This window comes from Hemiscyllium ocellatum, chromosome 14 (assembly GCF_020745735.1).
Source record: "Hemiscyllium ocellatum isolate sHemOce1 chromosome 14, sHemOce1.pat.X.cur, whole genome shotgun sequence".
Classification (NCBI taxonomy): Eukaryota; Metazoa; Chordata; class Chondrichthyes; order Orectolobiformes; family Hemiscylliidae; genus Hemiscyllium; species Hemiscyllium ocellatum.
This window is the reverse complement of record NC_083414.1, coordinates 25,894,137-25,912,582: the sequence shown is the minus strand read 5'-3', so window position 1 is coordinate 25,912,582 and position 18,446 is coordinate 25,894,137. Positions and strand designations below refer to the sequence as shown.

At 40.6% G+C, this 18,446-nt stretch overlaps 1 protein-coding gene across 2 annotated transcripts in view; it reads left to right on the top strand.

Moving 5' to 3' along the window:
- Positions 1 to 277: 277 nt before the first annotated feature.
- vgll4b (vestigial-like family member 4b) overlaps positions 278 to 18,446 on the top strand; it is a 111,216-nt gene continuing 93,047 nt past the window's right edge. Inside the window, exons 1-2 of one of the 2 annotated variants that reach the window (XM_060835516.1) lie at positions 278 to 372; positions 649 to 746. In XM_060835516.1, coding sequence (XP_060691499.1) covers positions 683 to 746 — 64 coding nt within the window. In that variant the 5' untranslated portion in view covers positions 278 to 372; positions 649 to 682. The remainder of the gene's footprint in view (positions 373 to 648; positions 747 to 18,446) is intronic. The other variant, XM_060835517.1, reaches the window with a different exon arrangement.

The window sequence follows — 18,446 nt, the reverse complement described above, 5'->3', positions numbered from 1 at the left end:
AGAAGACATCCCGAATTGAAAGGCTGCAGCGAAAAATACAACCCTTCGATGAGTATTCCTCCCCACCAACCCCTACTTCAATCTCACCACTCCCGCGGAAAACCAGACATGCGAGCAAACGCCCAAGTGCTAGGAGGTGAAGGTTAAGTTTACACTCACTTCCGCATCATCCCACTGGCTCTACCTGAGGATATGACGCCTGGCGGATATTACCATAATGTATTCGGAGTTTGGTGTTGCTCTGAGCCAATGATGTTGTGTCACTTTCACCACCTGCCAGGACAGAATTCCATCATTCTTCACATTCTTCCGCGTTGGTCTGTCTACTTTACACCAGCTTGCAGTTAAACAGGCGCTGCCAGTGAACCACAGGTAAATAATACTGCGAGCAGGCATTTCAGCAGACACAACTCAGCAATCACTATACTAGTCAAAATTTCAAGTGTACGTCTGTAATGGGTAATGAAGCGGGTTTATGTTTATTTTGGATTTAAAGGCTGCCTTCTTTAATGTTACACTGGAGCTTTGGGTTAGTTACTATGTGTTTGGGTGATGTCGCGTTCTTGTTCAAAACATAAGAATGAAACCCGAGTTTCTTCATATGATGTGGTACAGGCAGTGTGTTCTGTTTTGCGTTCATTCTTTCAGGCTGCAGAGATATATATGCACATATATTTAAAGAATGGAGACTCCCCTGGATGTCTTGTCCCGAGCAGCATCTTTAGTGCACGCTGATGACGAGAAACGTAAGTATGGTAATGAGAGGATTGCAGTTTTTTAAAATCTCTGTTAGGGTTAATAACAAGAGAGAGTCCCGGTTTAAGGGGAACCAGAGGAAAACTTTCATAAATACTGCCTCTGGGTTTAATGTTTCCAACATGGGGTGGGGTGAGAAATTGTTAGTCCTTTCATTGTTTTTAAAAATTCTCAATGTGCTTGCTTAATGGATTTGACCAGCATATTAACTTAGTACTTGGAACTCTAGGGTTAAAAGACGAAATTGCTCGGCAGCGCGTTATGTTAAAGAGTTCTTCCGCTCTCCCCTCCCCCCGAGTTGTAATGCAGTGTGATTCTGAGACACTTATGATGCAGTCCTGGAATTGTTTACTCGCGGTCATCTGTTGGGTTTTCTGGATAGCAACATGTCATCTTCCAGTGTACACATTTCAGCTGAGTGTACCGACACTTTCATGGCCAGTCCGAAGAATCTTTTTGTTTATTGAGGCGGGAGGATTAGCTTAGCGTGTGTCTGGAACATTTCCACATCATCATCATCATGGGTGTTGGGTTTTGTTTTTAGATTTAAAAATGATGACAAAAGGCATGATATTGATAAGCGGGTGCCAAATTGAGAATTGACCAACAATATCTTTGGTTTTGGGTGTAGCGTAGAGGCAAAGGAGATCATTTTGCTTTCAATTCTAAACAAAATAAATCAGACCTGTGTGTCCAAGTGATTTTATTTTTTTGTGTGGGGTGGTGGTGTGGTTTGTTTTAGCCAGACCCTTGGTACTGTTTATTCTCGTTTCTAGAGGAAAGGGTACTGTGTAGAATCACCTCCCCTTTATTATTCAGAGACTTCTCAAGGACTTGTGTTGCATTTGGAAATAGGATACAATGAAATGATGTAATTTCTGTCCAATCGCCTGTCCGGCTCAATAGTCCTCAGCGCGCCTGTCAGTTTCGGAGAAGGGCGTTAAAGGTGGAGCATTCTGCGGTGGAAACAGATCCTGAGCTGACTGTTATGCATTGAGATTTCAAGTACCCCTGTGACCCCCAGAGGTCGGTTTGTTCGGCTGCTCCCGCTTGTATTTGACCCACCCACGCTGGCTGTCGCTGTGATAATCTTAGTTTACCCTCCTCCCCTCAGCGGGGTTTTGGGTGTTTTCACTGTGACCCGACATTTTCTCTCTCTCTCTCCCCCTCTCTCTCATTGTGTAAATCCCTGCGGCTTGGAAAGCTCACACTTTGTGGGCAGGCGTGAAGCAGCTCAAGTTGCACCACTGGGATGGGAGCTCCTGTACAGAAACAGAAATTGCTAGAGAAACTCGACAAAGTCCGGCAGTATCTGTGCAGAGAAAAGTTATCCCGCATAGGGTCCAGTGACCTTTTTGTACTGGTCTGAGTAACATTTCGGTGCAGAGCATGGAGTGGATTATTTTTTTAAGGGGAGGATCACAGCTGAATCCTGAAATTAGATCAATTTCATCATCAGTTCCACTTATTCTCTCCATTGCCAGGTGGTAGTGTTTAAAAATTGCCCCAGACCTAGTTATGCTTACCTTGTGGAAATAATACTTGATCTCAAAGGTATTCTTAATTTTTATCAGACCAATCATTATCTATTCAGCTTCAATGCGGCAAGGTCCCTTTCTCCACTTTCCTGTATTGAGATTGCCTTGGCGGGGTGCATGCAGCTTTCTACACAAGTCTCTTCAACACAGAGTGGAAGCTGAAGTTCTGTTTTCTACCGGGGTGGGGCAATGGAATTCAGAGGCCGCTCTGGTCGTCTCTGTTTACTACCATCGATGTCATTGACCTGATCGATTACCTGTTAAAGTAGCAAGTCTTAGCTTCAGAAGTAAGCTACTTTGAACTTCAGATCAGGGTTTGAAAGCTTTTTGTAAATGTAAAGATAATATTTGGAATATATACTTTTCAATTAAGGCACCTAATCAGTGACTTACAAGAGGACCAGCTCGGTCAGGGTATATAGTAAGAATTGTTATCATCACTGCCTGCTAACTTCAAGTGCACAGTTGCAAGGTTTGATCACTCTGACCAAACTTAGCAAACTGAGTGTTTGAAACTAACCCAGTTCATCTGTAAGAATGTGCTGGCAACTGATATAGTTCAATCAAGCTTAAACCTGCTGGCAACTGACACCCACTTGAAGGACTTGTTGCATACATGCCAACTATGAGTGTTTTGGAGGCTATGCCAGTATTTGGTATTTAAACATACCTTTAACAAGGCTCTCCCTCCTAGCACTAGCATTTGACTTTTTTTCCACTCTCCCCTCCCTCCCCTCAACAGCACTCGGATCCAAACCATTGCTGCCTTTCCTGGTGACGTGTTGGAGCACACTGAAGCTCCTCATTCCCTCAAAATGTTTAACAGTAGTGATCCTGATTATCGTAGTGGAGGTGGAAATATTCACAAGAATAGCAGTTCTCTCCCACAGACGGTGATGTAACTCATAGTATCTATGCCAGGAGCAACATCCAAAGAGACAGGGACCTTAAGTTGATTCATTTGCTACGGACAAGTCAGATTGAGAGCTGAGGATGGGTGGAGGGCAATGGATACCAGTGAATTGGGGGGGAAATAGAATAAAGTGGTGTTAGCAGTTTTAAAGGAAGAAGAAGATAAATGCTGAAGTTAACTGAGAGTCAGTGGGTAGATTGTATCGGTCCAAGTGGATAAGAAGGAGGAGTGCCAACTTTAACAGCAGAGGCAGGAGAATGCTAATTTGAATATTAGATGTGAAAGGTGATGCTGCTTTGGGCCAGGGTGAAACGGTGTGACAGGTGAAATTGAGGTGGGTTGGAGGGAAACAGCAAACAGACAATAGGTCTTTGGCAGGGTAGATAGTGAAGAGCATGGCAACAGAAGTGGTTTGTTTGCCCCAGACATAGGGAACTTTAGTTTGTAAAAAATAAAAGGTATAATATCCTTTCTGGATTCTTTAACTTAATGGAATATCATTTGTTCTATTGCATCAAAATGTTCAGCCAAAAAGAACTGTTGAAAGCTCCATTTCTCTCTGTTGCAACCTACTTGGTGCATTGATTCTCAAGCTCCACTTGTTCTAAAGTGACAACAAAATAATTAAAGCACAAAAACATCCTGATTAATCTGTTTGTATATTTTCTAACCAACCTGTTTGGATGTGTTTTGAAACACTCCTGGAACAGGTGAGACTTGAACCTGGACCTCCTGGCTTAGAAGTAGGGACACTGCTACTTCCAAATTATCTGATTGACTTAATTGAATGCTCTGTCATGATTAGATTAGACTTACAGTGTGGAAACAGGCCCTTCGGCCCAACAAGTCCACACCGACCCGCCGAAGCGAAACCCACCCATACCCCTACATTACCCCTTACCTAACACTATGGGCAATTTAGCATGGCCAATTCACCTGACCCGCACATCTTTGGACTGTGGGAGGAAACCGGAGCACCCGGAGGAAACCCACGCAGACACGGGGAGAACGTGCAAACTCCACACAGTCAGTCGCCTGAGTCGGGAATTGAACCCGGGTCTTCAGGCGCTGTGAGGCAGCAGTGCTAACCACTGTGCCACCGTGCCGCCCATGTTATGTATATTTTCAAATCAACTTGTTCAGATATTATTACACACCTTTGGAGCAGGTAGGACATGAACCTAGGCTGTTCTGGCTTAACAGTACAGACATTGCCACTGCATCTCAAGAACCTTGATGTAGCCGTTTCTTTCTATATCGAGGAGTATTCTTATGCAGACTTTGATTTTTATCTGCTGCAACCAAGTTAACAGAAAACACCTGACCAGGTTTCTATCCTTAACAAGAACCACTCATTATTACAAATAAGTGTTTCTGATCACAAGTAAACAGATATGAAATATTAACAATAGCTTCAGTAGTTAAAACTACTTTTTTGAAACCCTTCCACACATATAGAAAGACACAAACCAAAAACATTGATCAACTTATTGTTGTCACATGTACAGTACTGTGTTGTTTTGCATGTTATGCAGACAGATTTTATCATTCAAAGTGCATCACGGTAGCAGAACAGTGTGCAAAATACAATGTTACAGCTGCAGTGAAGATGGTTGGCGGGGGGGGGGATGGAGAGAGAGAGAGAGAGAGAGAGATCAGAATTTATATTAGAAAAATGCGTTCAAAAGTCTGATACCAGCAGGGGAGATGCTGCTCTTGCTATTCGTATGTGCATTCAAGTGTTTATGTCTTCTGCTCAAGGGAAGAGGGTTGAAGAGAGTATATCAGAGTGGGTTATGTCTGATTATGTTGGTTGCTTTCCTGAGGCAGTGAAAAGTATGGATGGAGTCAATAGATGAAAGGCTGGTTTGCATGCTGGACTGGGCTGTGTTCATGGCGCTCTCTGTAGTTTCTTGCGGTCTTGGGTAGAGCAGTTGCTGCATCTGTGATGCATCTGGATAGGATGCTTTCTATGGAGCCTCTATAAAGGTTGCTAGTGTCATTGTGGGCACTCTGAATTTCCTTAGCTTCCTGAGGAAATAGAGGAGCTGTTGTGCTTTCTTGACTGTCATGTTGATGTGGGTGGACCAGGAAGATACTTGGTGATCACTCCAAGGAACTTGATGCTGTTGACCATCGCCACCTCCACTCTACTTGCTGAAACCCCTTCGTTTTGTGGATGTTAGAGAGAGATCTTTGCCACTAAGCACTCAATCTTGTTTCTCTATTCTGTCTCATCATCGTTTGAGATCTGACTTAGTAGTGGTGTCATCAGCAAATTTGTAAATGGAGTTGTGGGAGAATTTGGTCACACAGTGATAAGTGTATAAGGAGTATAATAGGTGGCTGTGGGGCATCGGTGTTGAGGATTATGATGGAGGAGGTGTTGTCACCTGTTCTTACTGATTGCGATCTATGGGTCAGGAAGCCGAGGATCCAGTCACAGATTGGGGAGCCGAGACCTAGGTCTCAGAGTTTAAAGATGTTTGTTTGAAATTGTGGTGCTGAAGGCCAAGCTATAGCCAATAAATAGGAGCCTGACATAGGTATCCTTGTTATCCAGATGTTCCAGGGCTGAGTGTAGGACCAGGGAGGTGGCACCTGCCATGGACTTATTGTGCTGGTAGGTGAATTGCAGACGATCAAGGCAGCTTGGTGGGCTAATGTGAGCCATGACAAACCTCTCAAGGCATTTCATAATTCTGAGGTCGGAGCCATTGGGTGGTAGTCATTGAGGCACGCTGCATGATTTTTCTTTGGCACCAGGATGATGGTGATCTTCTTGTGGAAACTTCAGATCATAAAATGTTGGTTTTATGGGAGCAGTACTTGGATTTTGTACTACCAAACAACTGTGAAAATTCCACACATTCTCCCTGTGTCTGTGTGGGTTTCTACCAGATGCACTGATTTTCTCCCACAGTCCACAGATGTGCAGGTTATGTGGTTTGGCCATGCTAAATTATCCATATTGTCCAGGGATTTGCAGGTCTTAGCCATGGGAAATGTGGGTTATGAGAATAGAGTAGGGATGGGTCTGTGTGGGATACTCTTCAGAGGGTTGGTGCAGACTCAATGGGCCACTTGGCCTCTTTCTGCACTGGAGGGATTCTGTGATCTGACTGTGTTTGCAGCTGTGAACTTAATTTGTTGTTAATAGGTATTCATTTTGCATGTCCAAGTTGATATTTAGGTAGAATAGACCTTTAGTGTGGTGCCATGGAAGTTCTACATGATCTTGTTTGTCCTGTCTGCATGCACACTTCAGTAGAGATTCCTATATATTAAACCCCATTCCAATTTGTCATGTCCTTATGGCCTTGAAATAGTGAAACTAATTCTATATTTTTTCTATTGTGCTGCTTTCTGTATAACAAGTACCAGGACTCACTTGGATTGATTGGTGTGAAGACATGTTTTAGTGATTGCACAAGCCATGAGCTTTTGTAATGTAAAAGCTGTGCTGGGTTTCACCATTGTCTGATGTCAAATGTTTAATTGAGAATAAATGTCAAGATTGATTTTCTCCATTTGCTTCAGTAAAACCACCTTCCTTAAGGCAATATTTCATTTCAGTACCTAATATTATGCTTTTGCATCATTCGGGCTAGAATTCAGATGGTTTCAATGTGACAGAGACAGTAAAGTGGACAAAGAAACAATGGTCATGGTGTGAATAGGTTATACAGGTTGTGTAAATAGCTGAAGATAAAACTACTCTCTCAATATATTTACGATGAGATTCCATTAACGCAATAATTTATAGATGTCGGAGCTTTTATTTATTAATGCCATTTAATATGCGTTTACAAGGAACATCTAGATGTTAATTTTGCTTAAACATATTGTCAATGAATTTTTTTGATAATGAAGAAACAAGAGAAGCAGCTTGAGTCTTTCCTGAGTAGATTGGACTGGTTGTTTTAATGTCTGAGCAGCCCTGATGAAGAGCTTATGCTCGAAACATTGATTCTCCTGCTCCTCAGATGCTGCCTGACCGCCTGTGCTTTTCCAGCACCTGCAGTCCTCATTTTCTCCCTGTTCTAATGTCTGGACTGATATCAGCACTTTTACTGATATTTTGACTTTGTTTGTCAGACCCTGATTGTAAATACCTCACATGCCGCACTCTGACATTTACGTTGCTCTTCTGTGCAGTCCTTTTCAAAATATTGAGCCACTTCCATTACAGGAAGGAGAAGACAACAGGTAGCAACAAATTGTTGGTTTTGTTGAACCTAAGAATTCCTATTGAGACAGTTCTGCAAGTCAGTATGCAATGTCGTAATAGTTTTGTGTACTGTGACATATGGATATAGTCTCTTGGCATGCAGTGATCTTAGTGCAGTTCATCTAATGGCAGATGGATAATGGAGATGCCCGAGTCTGTGCTACAAAGGCATTGCAGTTTGTATTCAGGAATTGCTGGGGAGTCAACAGATTATCAGCAGAGCTCTTAAGTTTAAAAGAAAGCAGAAAAAGTGATCAGAAATGGGATGCATCACATTTGTTCTTATCAGCAGATATTGGAGTGGCACAGTGGTTAGCACTGCTGCCTCACAGCACCAAGGTCCCAGGTTCAATTCCAGCCTTGGGTGACATGTCTATGTCTATGTGGAGTTTGCACATTCTCCCCGTGTCTGCATGGGTTTCCTTTGGTGCTTCGGTTTCCTCCCACAGTCCAAAGATCTGCAGATCAGGTGAATTGGCCATGCTAAATTGCCCATAGTGTTAGGTGCGTTAGTCAGAGGGAAATGAGTCTGGGTGGGTTACTCTTCAGAGGTCCAGTGTGGACTGGTTGGGCCAATGGGCCTGTTTCCACACTGTAGGTCCAGCTCATTAAAATGTTCTTCCTTGCACAATACGTGAGAATGTTGAATAATCTCTTCCATTCATCTAGTAAAGGCAGATTTGGCAGTCACAAAAGAAGGGATACCAGATTCGCCTCAACTTCAATTCCCAGGATTTCCTCCACCTTGTTCACTATGGCAACCCAGTACCTAGAAATGTTATGACACAACCACAGACAATGTGAGGGTGCTGGTGCTTGTTTTACACTTAGGGCACCCTGTAGATGCTCCTTTCATTTTGCTAATCACTCTGGGGCCATCTGGGCTCTGTGAAGAATCTTTAATTTCATAGCCTATGCTTTATTGTGTATTAAGATCTTATTCACATTCTCCCATATGTGCTTCCATGTTTCAGATGAAATTTCCACTACTAGTTCCTGACCCCAGACTCCGTGGAGCCTTTCCATATCTTCCAAGGTGCCCCCTCTCTAAATGATATCGAGCTGGAGCACTCTTCCCTCCATGTCAGACTTGTAGGGCTGAGGTAAAAGCGTGGTTCTTCTCTGTATCTAATCCCTAATCTGAAAATAACGGAAGAGGTCCCTGGGTAGCCCATATTTGTGACTTAACTGGTCATAAGACATCAAGATCTCTCCCTCCAATAAGTCTCCCAAACAGGAGACTCCCTTAACCTCCCATGCTTTGAAGCTGGAATCCACTGACCCCGGCCTGAATCCTTGGGATTCAACTAAGCAGGTAAACAGTGAGGTTTTACGCAAGTTACCCTTGCCCTGCTGCATCATCCTCCATGCTTTGACCGTGTTTATAAGAATCAGACTTCTACAATGCTCAGATTTCATCCTATCCATAAACCCCAAACTAAGGAGGGGATGCCTTGCCTGGGCAGCCTCCATGTCAAGCCATATCAACCTTGGATCCATATATACGTTTGCTCGCTGAGCTGGAAGGTTCATTTCCAGACATTTCATCACCTTACTAAGTATCATCTTCAGTGGGCCTCCGGGCGAAGCACTGTTGGTAATTCCTGCTGTCTATTTATATGTTTTTGGGTTTCTTTGGGTTGGTGATATCAAAGAAACCCAAACATATAAATAGAAAGCAGGAATTATCAACAATGTTTTGCCTGGAGGCCCACTGAAGATGTTACCTAGTATGGTGATGAAACATCTGGAAATGAACCTTCCAGCTCAGCGAGCAAACCTACATACAAAACCTCAACCTGAGCTACAAATCTTTGCAAAACTTGCTAAGACCTTGGATCCTTCCACACCTAGTCACTCACATAGGGCAATAAGATGCTTATTTGGTATCGCTTACAATCTGGGAGCCAACCATTGAGCCTCCACAGCACTTGTCTGGGCAATAGCAACGGGAGTATTCTCGTGGGATAAAGTAGCCAAAGAAGAACGTTCATTTTAATCAGGGCTTTTCAGCCTAACTGTGAAATTGGTAACCCCTCCAAATGCTGAAGATCTTGTTTTATCCTATCAAACAATTGCACAACGTTAATTCTGTACAGTTGGTGGAAAGCAGGGGTAATAAAAATACACATAAAGAGAACCTTGTTGTGACCACCAGAAAGGGAGCCTCCAGATCAGGCACTCGCGCCAGATCAGGCATCCCAAGGGCATGGCTTCTGATTTTGTAAAATTATTTTATACCCGAGAGTATGCCGAAGAAGTTAATGTTTTGTATTAACCGGGGTACAGACTTTTTCTGGGTTAGCCAGAAAAAGAAGAACATCATCAGCGTAAAGAGTAATTTTGTGCTTTCCCATTCCTACCTTTTGGGGCAACTATTTTAGAGTCCTTCTGAAAAGCCTCTGTCAGCGGTTTAATTACTAAGGTGAATAGCAGCAGCGAGAGATGACACCCTTATCAGCTGCCTCTCCCAATGCTAAAATTATCTGATTTTATGCAATTCGTGAGGCCTGTCGCTATAGGGTTATTTTACAGCACTGCCACCCACCTAGCGAAAGCCCACCCAAAGCCAAAACGTTCCAGGACACCAAAAATATACAGCAACTCCACCCGGTCAAACACCTTTTCCGCGACCAAGGAGACCGCCAAGTCTGGAATTGTCATCATTCATATCTTTGTCTCTATCACTCCTATAATTGTGGAGGATCGTTTCTGATTCCCTTGAGATATTGAACGAAACCAAAGTAAAGTTTGTCATTTAGAGGTGTCGGGTCAATTGTGTACTGCAGCATTTACGATTTACAGGGCCTTCAAGTACCTAGCCTGGCTGGGCTTTTCATCTGATATTGGACACGCTGGTCTGACATTAATATTGAAACCCTTGAGTGCACTAACTAAGCCGGTGATGTTATTCAATCCAGTGTATAATTTCTATTCAGTTTTGTGTTTTGTATTGTTCTGTATTGGATATACATGTCTACATTTTGTTTTGGTTTGTTTTTGTTTTGGGAAAAGTATTTCTGCATGGAAATGTTGTATGATAACATCAGGGACTTGTTTTGTTTTAATAAGATTGGTACTTCCTCCAGCTGATGCTGCAACAATTAAGTCCTGAAGGCTTTTGAGCATGACTTTTTTTTAAAAGTACAAAATATTTTGGTTATCTCATTGCTCAGTCTTGGATTGACTGGAAAATTGTCCAGATTTGTTTGGGTTACAAATATTTGAAAAGACAAATGTGCAAATTTTTGATCTGTTTGCCCACCTGCCAGAAATAATATCCGTATTATACTAATTTCTGTAGTCATATTCAATAAAATCATTTGGTTTAATTGTAAGTGGAGACATTTAATATTTTCACATGACAAGCATTTGAAGTTGCTATGAATTTACAAGACCTAGTCAGTGTTAATACTTGGAGATTGAACGATCAGAGTGAACTTCTATCACCATCTCAATGCAGACTGAGATTAGAGGGTAGCAAATTTGCATTGCTATTGGTAATATGTCACCATGCCTTTCCAACATTATCTTATGTTTTCTTTTAATCACCATATTTCCAAAGAGACCATTATTTATTATCATAGCTTACTTGTTACAGTAGTTACTCGTGCTGTTTCAACTGATGCTCTTGCTTTAAGAATAACCTTATCCTTCACCTCTGGTACTTCATGTTACACTGAAGTGCTTGACACTTAATTGAGACAGCTATTGTTCATTTTTGCCATTTACAAATCTTGAAATAAGCCCTTAAAAATAGAAAATACTGGAAATACTAAGAAGGTCAAGTGACATTCATGGAGTGAGTAAGCAATGTAATATTTTAGAGCATTAGCTTTTTATCAGAGCAACAAAACCAGATGCAACTGATTTTAAGCAAGTACAAAAGGCAGGGAATGTGGAGGAGGATGAAAGAATAACGAGTATGCAATAAAGCAGAATGCAAAGATGATTAAATAGTTTCATCCCTTTTGCTATGTTGAATAAAAAGATGACTTGTGGGCCTTGAGAGATTTGCATGTGAGAAGCAAAATTAGACAAAAGCTGTCTGGAAAAAATGGAATCGTGACTATGATGAGAAATTGTTGGATTTGTAAAATGTCAAACTGTTAGATGAGGTGCTACTATGTATATTTCCAATGAAGTTCAGTGGAACACTATAGGAAGCCTAGGATGGAAGTGCCGTTAAGATTTCACAGGCAACTGACCACTCAGATGCACACTTGCAGATTGAATAGAGACAAAGCAATCAAGTAAGCTGCTTGATCCACTTGGTCAGGAATTTGTTCCCACTTAAAGCTTCAAGAAAATCTTTGATTCTGTTTGTCTTTTTTAGATCCCGCAGGTAGCTCTTCTGCAATAATTCCTCCATCCTGCAGACAGTTATGCCATTTCAATGACAAGGCCTGATAACTGTCCAAGTAAAGCCATAAGGCATAGGAGCAGAAGTAGGCCATTCTGCCCATTGTGTCTGCGCCATATTCAGTGAGATCATGCCTGATCTGATGAGCTTCCACTCCACTTCCCTGCCTTTTCCTCATAACCCTGATTCCCTTACTGATTAAAACTTTACCGTTTGAATATACTTAATGACAGCCTCAATAGCCCTCTATGTGAACAAATTCCTCCTCATTGTTGTTATAAATTTACAACTCCTTACTCCGAGTTACACCCTCTGTTTCTAAGTTTCCAAAAGGGAAAAAAACCTCCTGGCACCTATTTTGTCAAGCCCCCTAAGGATCATGTATGTTTTAATACGGTCATCTCTCGTTCTCCTAAACTTCAATGAGTGTGGGCCAAATTACTCCACCTGTCCTCCTAGACAATCCTTCATATTGGGATCAACCAAGTGAACATTCGGTGGACTGCTTCTGTTACGAGTTTATCTTTCCTTAGGTCAGGAGACTAAACTGTCCACAGTATTGTATATGTAGTCTAATTAGTGCCTTGTATAAATTTAGCAAGTTTTTTTTCTAATTTTATACTCTATCCCCTTTGATTTAAAGACCAACATTTCATGTGTCTTCCCTATTATCCACTTGTATGCAAGTTTATTTTGTGATTTATGTGCACCAACCCCCAAATTTTCTCTGCTACAGCTTCTGGCAATATTTCTCTAAGTAGCATTCAACTCCTTTTCTTCCTGTTCGTGTATAATCTCATCATCCCACATTTTATTCCATCTGTCCATCCAATCATTCAAACTGTCCGTTTCCACCTGCGGACTCTGTGTCATCCTCTCTATTTGCTTTCCCTTCTATTTTCATGTTATCCCCAAACTTGGTGATAGCACATTTACCCCCCATCATCATTCATATATATTTGTAAATAATTGTGGCCCCAGCACTAATTTCTGATGCACTCCACTGGTACAGGCTGTCATCCTCAAAATTCCTTCCTTATCCTAACACTCTTCTGTTTGTTAGCCAATTCTCTACTCATGCGATCATGCGAACACACACCCACACACCACGGTCAGAAGTCACACGGCGTCAGGTTATAGTCCTACAGGTTTATTTCAACTGAACCTGTTGGACTATAACCTGGTGTTGTCTGACCTCTGACCTTGTCTACCCCAGTCGAATACCAGCACCTCTACATCACAACACCGTGAGGCATTAACATATTAAGTAGCCTTAGTGGTATCTTAACAAACAGCTTCGGAAATCCAAATATCTTAGTTCAACTAATTCCCATTTATGTCTCCTCAAGGAATTTGCATAAATTTGTTGGGCAAGATTTCCACTTCATGTAGCTGTGGTGACTTTGCTCAATTAAATTTTGTGTTTCTCAATGTGTTTCTATTACTTCCGTTGGAACAGACTAACATTTTCCCACTGACTAAAGTTAAATAAACTTTTATGGTTTTTCCCCTGCTGGTAATTTTAAAACTAATTGAATACTTCAGAGGGTTTTTTAATTTGTGGTAGTTCTGTAGGTTTTCCTTTCCATTGTATCCATATTTCAACTTGATACCATGGGTTGAACACCATATTAGTTAAGCACAAGATTGTAACTGTGCTTCTAAATGGCAACATGTTCTGTCACCAAACATTATTTTTGAAGGTATTTTTGAAACATCATCTTGAATCTAATTCGTGGAAAAAATTTGTCACAGGAGCTTTACTTATCAACACCAAAGGAAAATGTGATCATCTGTTAGTCACCTGCAGTGAGATGAGGTATACAGTTTCCATCCCAAACCATTTGACTCAATTATGCTGCATATGTTCTCACCCGTAACAGTGAATTTTAGCAGCATTAGATGATTCGGGTCATTACCACCTACACAGGCAGTCTCTGTCCTTTTTTTCCCCCCCATTTCTCTCATCCAAGCCAAATTTAGCCCTTTTTACTGTCATCGTCATTGTGAATTGAACTTAAAATGTTTCTTTAATACCTGGTTTAAAAAGAACTTTTGTGATTTTCTACAGCCCTCCCGCTGAATTCATGATTCTGTTAATCATGCCTGGGTTCCGCATGCTGTCTTGGCCAGCCTACCCATGATTCTTTTTGCTGTGCCATAGCCATCTGTGGTTCTGTCCTAACTCTCTTCCATTACAATGTCTCTAAAGCATTAAATTGGTGGCTTAACTCTCAAGAAAATAGCTTGGAAAGGAAACTGGACTGTGTTTTAGCTAACCACGTTCTCATTAATTTTCTACCATCTTCTCTTTTTTTTTGTCATGCTTGAAGACATTGACTTCTACCTGATTTCTTGGCCAGCTAATTATATGTATTTAAGTCTGCGAATATTGGAGCTGTTTAACGGTTGGTGGGAAAGTGAAAACTCAGTTAACTTACCAGCTTTGAACCTTCCTGACTTATATTCCATAGCTGCACAATGAGTAAACTCAGTGAATGCTTAAATCATTTTTTTGTTATCTTTTTATCTCAACTGTTAAACTTTAGCTTATGACTATAGTATTATGGGACACATGGTCTGTATCAATTAAGTACAGGTTTAATTCTGCACTCTAAGAGGCTGCACCACCATGATATATGGGACCTTGTCAGGATCCCAATTCGCTGTCAGTTTCCGGGGAAAATTCTGGGTGAGCAGCATGTAGTTATGAAAAGTACTTGCTGTTTTAATTTTTAAACAAACATCAATCTAGGTATTTACCTACACTTCACCCTGCTCCCTTACTGATCATTTCAAATGGTAGAAATCCATGTTAAGTTTCTATCCAGTATTCTACATGTTTTTGGAAAGTTTAAGTTGTAGCAGTAATTTTCTGACAAGTGATTGAAAAAGCCACCAAGACCCATTCTCTTACCCTATGTTTACTTCTGACTAATGCACCTAAAACTTTGGGCAATTTTAGCATGATCAATTCACCTGACTGCACATCTTTGGATTGTGGGAGGAAACCAGATCACCTTGACAATACGTTCACGGATAGTTAAAAGATAATGAATAAATAATACATAAATCTGGTGACAACTCTAATGCCTGTGGCTTAGAATATAATGGCATGATTAAACAAGATGTTGAACATAAATATGCATTTAAGCTCTTATGTTGTATGATGTTTGTGTTTTAAAAGGGATGACTTATGTTGATTTATGTTTCCATATTGTAAAATTGTACCAATATATTGGAAACGATTTATTTATGAAATTTTACAGCAATTGCTTCTGTTGATTCATGCATATCATTTTAATAGAATTTTATGACACTACAATTCAATTTTGATGCAATTACTCCCTCAATCTCCCGGTGTATTTAGTTACAAGCTAATGGAAATTAGACTAGAAGTAATATATCACCCAAGATTTCAAGCAAACCGTTCTATTTTTGCCTTTTGGTCTGGTGATTCTTATAGAGGCTGAGTGCACAGTCAACATTTTGTGATCTCTGTACTGTAATTTTCTAAGACATTTGGTCATGAAACAAATTGTCATAGTCGCTAAACAGGTAGTACTAAATAGCATTCAAGGTTATTGCAATTTTTATTTTAATATGTTTCCCTGATTTGTAAAAACTTGCCAGTTCCTGTTCTTCAGAAAGGGGAAGAATTTAACTTTTAAATTAAAACTGTGAAATAATTATTTTTAAAATAGAAACATAAAGCCATTACAATTTCAGTATTAGTAGTGGCCTTGTGATTTTCCCTGATTTTTGTCAACACAAGTACTGAAACTCTGCTAAAGTATTTTGTATTTAATTTAAATGAAATTTAAAAATGCTAGATTAACATTAATCAATCGCAAATTGGTGTATTTTTTAATCAGATTAGATTCCCTACTGTATGGAAACAGGCCCTTCGGCCCAACAAGTCCACACCGACCCTCTGAAGAGCAACCTACCCAGACCCATTCTCTTACCCTATATTTACTTCTGACTAATGTACCTAAAACTTTGGGCAATTTTAGCATGATCAATTCACCTGACTGCACATCTTAGGATTGTGGGAGGAAACCAGAGCACCTTGAGGAAACCCACACAGATACGGGGAGAACCTGCAAAATCCACAGAGAGACCGTCGCCTGAGGCAGGATTCGAACCCAGGTCCCTGGCGCTATGAGGTAGCAGTGCTAACCACTGAGCCACCATGCCGCCCCAACTATTCAATCTATTCAATGCATTCTCACAAATATATGAGTCAAATGTTCGGTGGTCCCAGTTAACACATCCACCTTCATGTAATTTTGAGAAATCCCAATGTTGCTGAACATTGATAAAGCATCTTAATTAAAAAAGCATTTAGTTGACTCATGTTTTCTAATCCAAGTCATGGACATTAAATGCAATACTATTCAATTTTGGCTCAATGTGTGGCATTCAAGATGATGAACACTAAATCAGGCAGAATTGCATTTTTCTTTTTGTTTGCTCCTGAAGTTTGGATATAAGGCCTTTGGTAAGATTGCATATATAATTCTTTGGCTGTGAGACTGAAGTTACATTGGGATTTGTAATCAATTAGGTCAATTGATAAATCAAATGGTTATTCTTAACAGCTTTTATTGTGCTGTATTTTAAGAGTATTTTGTAGTTGTGGGGAAAGCATTAATTGCCTTTGTGCAGTCTGCTTAATATCCTTTGTGCATTGCGGAGCTGCTTCCAAATGTAATTGTTGGTTCCTGATGTTATCAAATAACCTCTTTTATTCACTTTGAATTCAACACGCCAACCTGTGTTAAACATTTGTGCCAATGCAGTTAGAAAAAAAATCAAAATGTACATGGAGTTATTGCAAAATTTCATTTGCAATTTTACACTTCTGGTCAGAACATTGTCAATGATAAAAATATACTCTGGTGACCTGTGCTGTAATCAGTCTATTGTTACGACATAGGGTAAACCCTCCTGCTAATTTAAAGCTGTAAAACTGAAAAGATTTACCCTGTGCAGTAATCTGTGAAAATTCAAGAGGTCAAGAATTATCCGAAAGGTCACTATTTAAAGTAAAATTTAACAACTTTATTTCTTAAAGTATAACAGAGAATGATTAGGTAACAAATATTTACAACTCCTTTCTCTAACCTATCTTTTACCTTTTCCTTCGACAGTAGGGGTGGCACGGTGGCTCAGTGGTTAGCACTGCTGCCTCACAGCACCAGGGTTCGATTCCAGCCTCGGGCGACTGTCTGTGTGGAGTTTGCACATTTTCCCCGTGTCTGCTTGGGTTTCCTCCGGGTGTTCCGGTTTCCCCCCCAAAGTCAGGTGAATTGGCCATGCTAAATTGCCCATAGGGTTAGGTGCATTAGTCAGAGGGAAATGGGTCTGGGTAGGTTACTCTTCGGAGAGTCAGTGTGGACTGGTTGGGCTGAAGGGCCTGTTTCCACACTGTAGGGAATCTAATCTAAATACTAGTCCAAATAACCCCCCATTGAGATTTATCAAAAATTCAAATTTCAAAACCAGTCAGCTATTGAGTCTTCTCTTTGGATCTTCCTCTGTCTTTTTTTCTTCTTCTTTTTCTTTAGGATTTGTGTTTCACAGGTCACTGAAAGGTACCTTTCAGACAGCTAATTTTTGGGCAGTTTATACATGCTGATGGTTTGGCAGTTCTTCTCCAACTGTTCAATTTTTCCCACTATTATGCCTTCAAAGCCACATTATGTCATTGGCTTTTAATATTGTCAATAAACTAATTTCAAACCTGATTGGAGTTTGGTATTTTCCAGGGTGTAATTTAAACTGATTGGCCTAATTCATTTTTTTTTTGTCTCCAGGCAGCCAGCTACACTAGCTGCTGAACCAAAAGGTTAAATTGTACGTTGTTCAGAACACTTGGCGCTTTCAGGTAGTTCTGCCAGCTTTTAACTTTCATGAAGGTACAGTACACCCACATCTTCATAACACTATTTATATCTTTAATCAAGATGAGTTAACTCAAGAGCTGCATTTGCAGTTTATTCCTATAGACACCCAAGGACCACTTTCTCCTATTTAATTTGCAGAATTTAATTGCTGTTGGAACTTTTGCAAATTGAAGAAGAATTTGGCTTTTTTTTTTAAACCCTGCTGGGTGCTGTTCTCCAATATCATATTATTCTGAAGTAATAATGACTTATTTAAAATTCATTTGTGGGATGTGGGAATCAACAGCTAGGCCAGCATTTATTGCCCATCCTTAATTGGCCAGAGGGCAGTTAAGAGTCAACCACATTGGTTTGGAGTCACAGGTAGGCCTGACCAAGTAAGGGATGGCAGATTTCCTTCCCTAAAGTGCATTAGTAAATCTGATGAGCTTTTCCTGACAATCAGCCATGGTTTCGTGGTCATCGTTAGAGTGTGACTTCCAAATTATCATAGAATTCAAATTCCACCATCTGGCATGGTGAGACTTGAACCCAGGTTCCCAGAATATTATCTGGGTCTCTGGATTAATTATCTAGTGATTAATACCTACTACTATCACCTACTCCCTTTAAGGGGTCTCTAAAAGCATAAAGAAATAGAGATGCAGAGGGGGAATTCCAGAAGGCAAGTCATCAATGGGGGTAGAAAGTGAACATCCAGATGCTAAAGATGGCACAATTCTCTGGGCCCAGA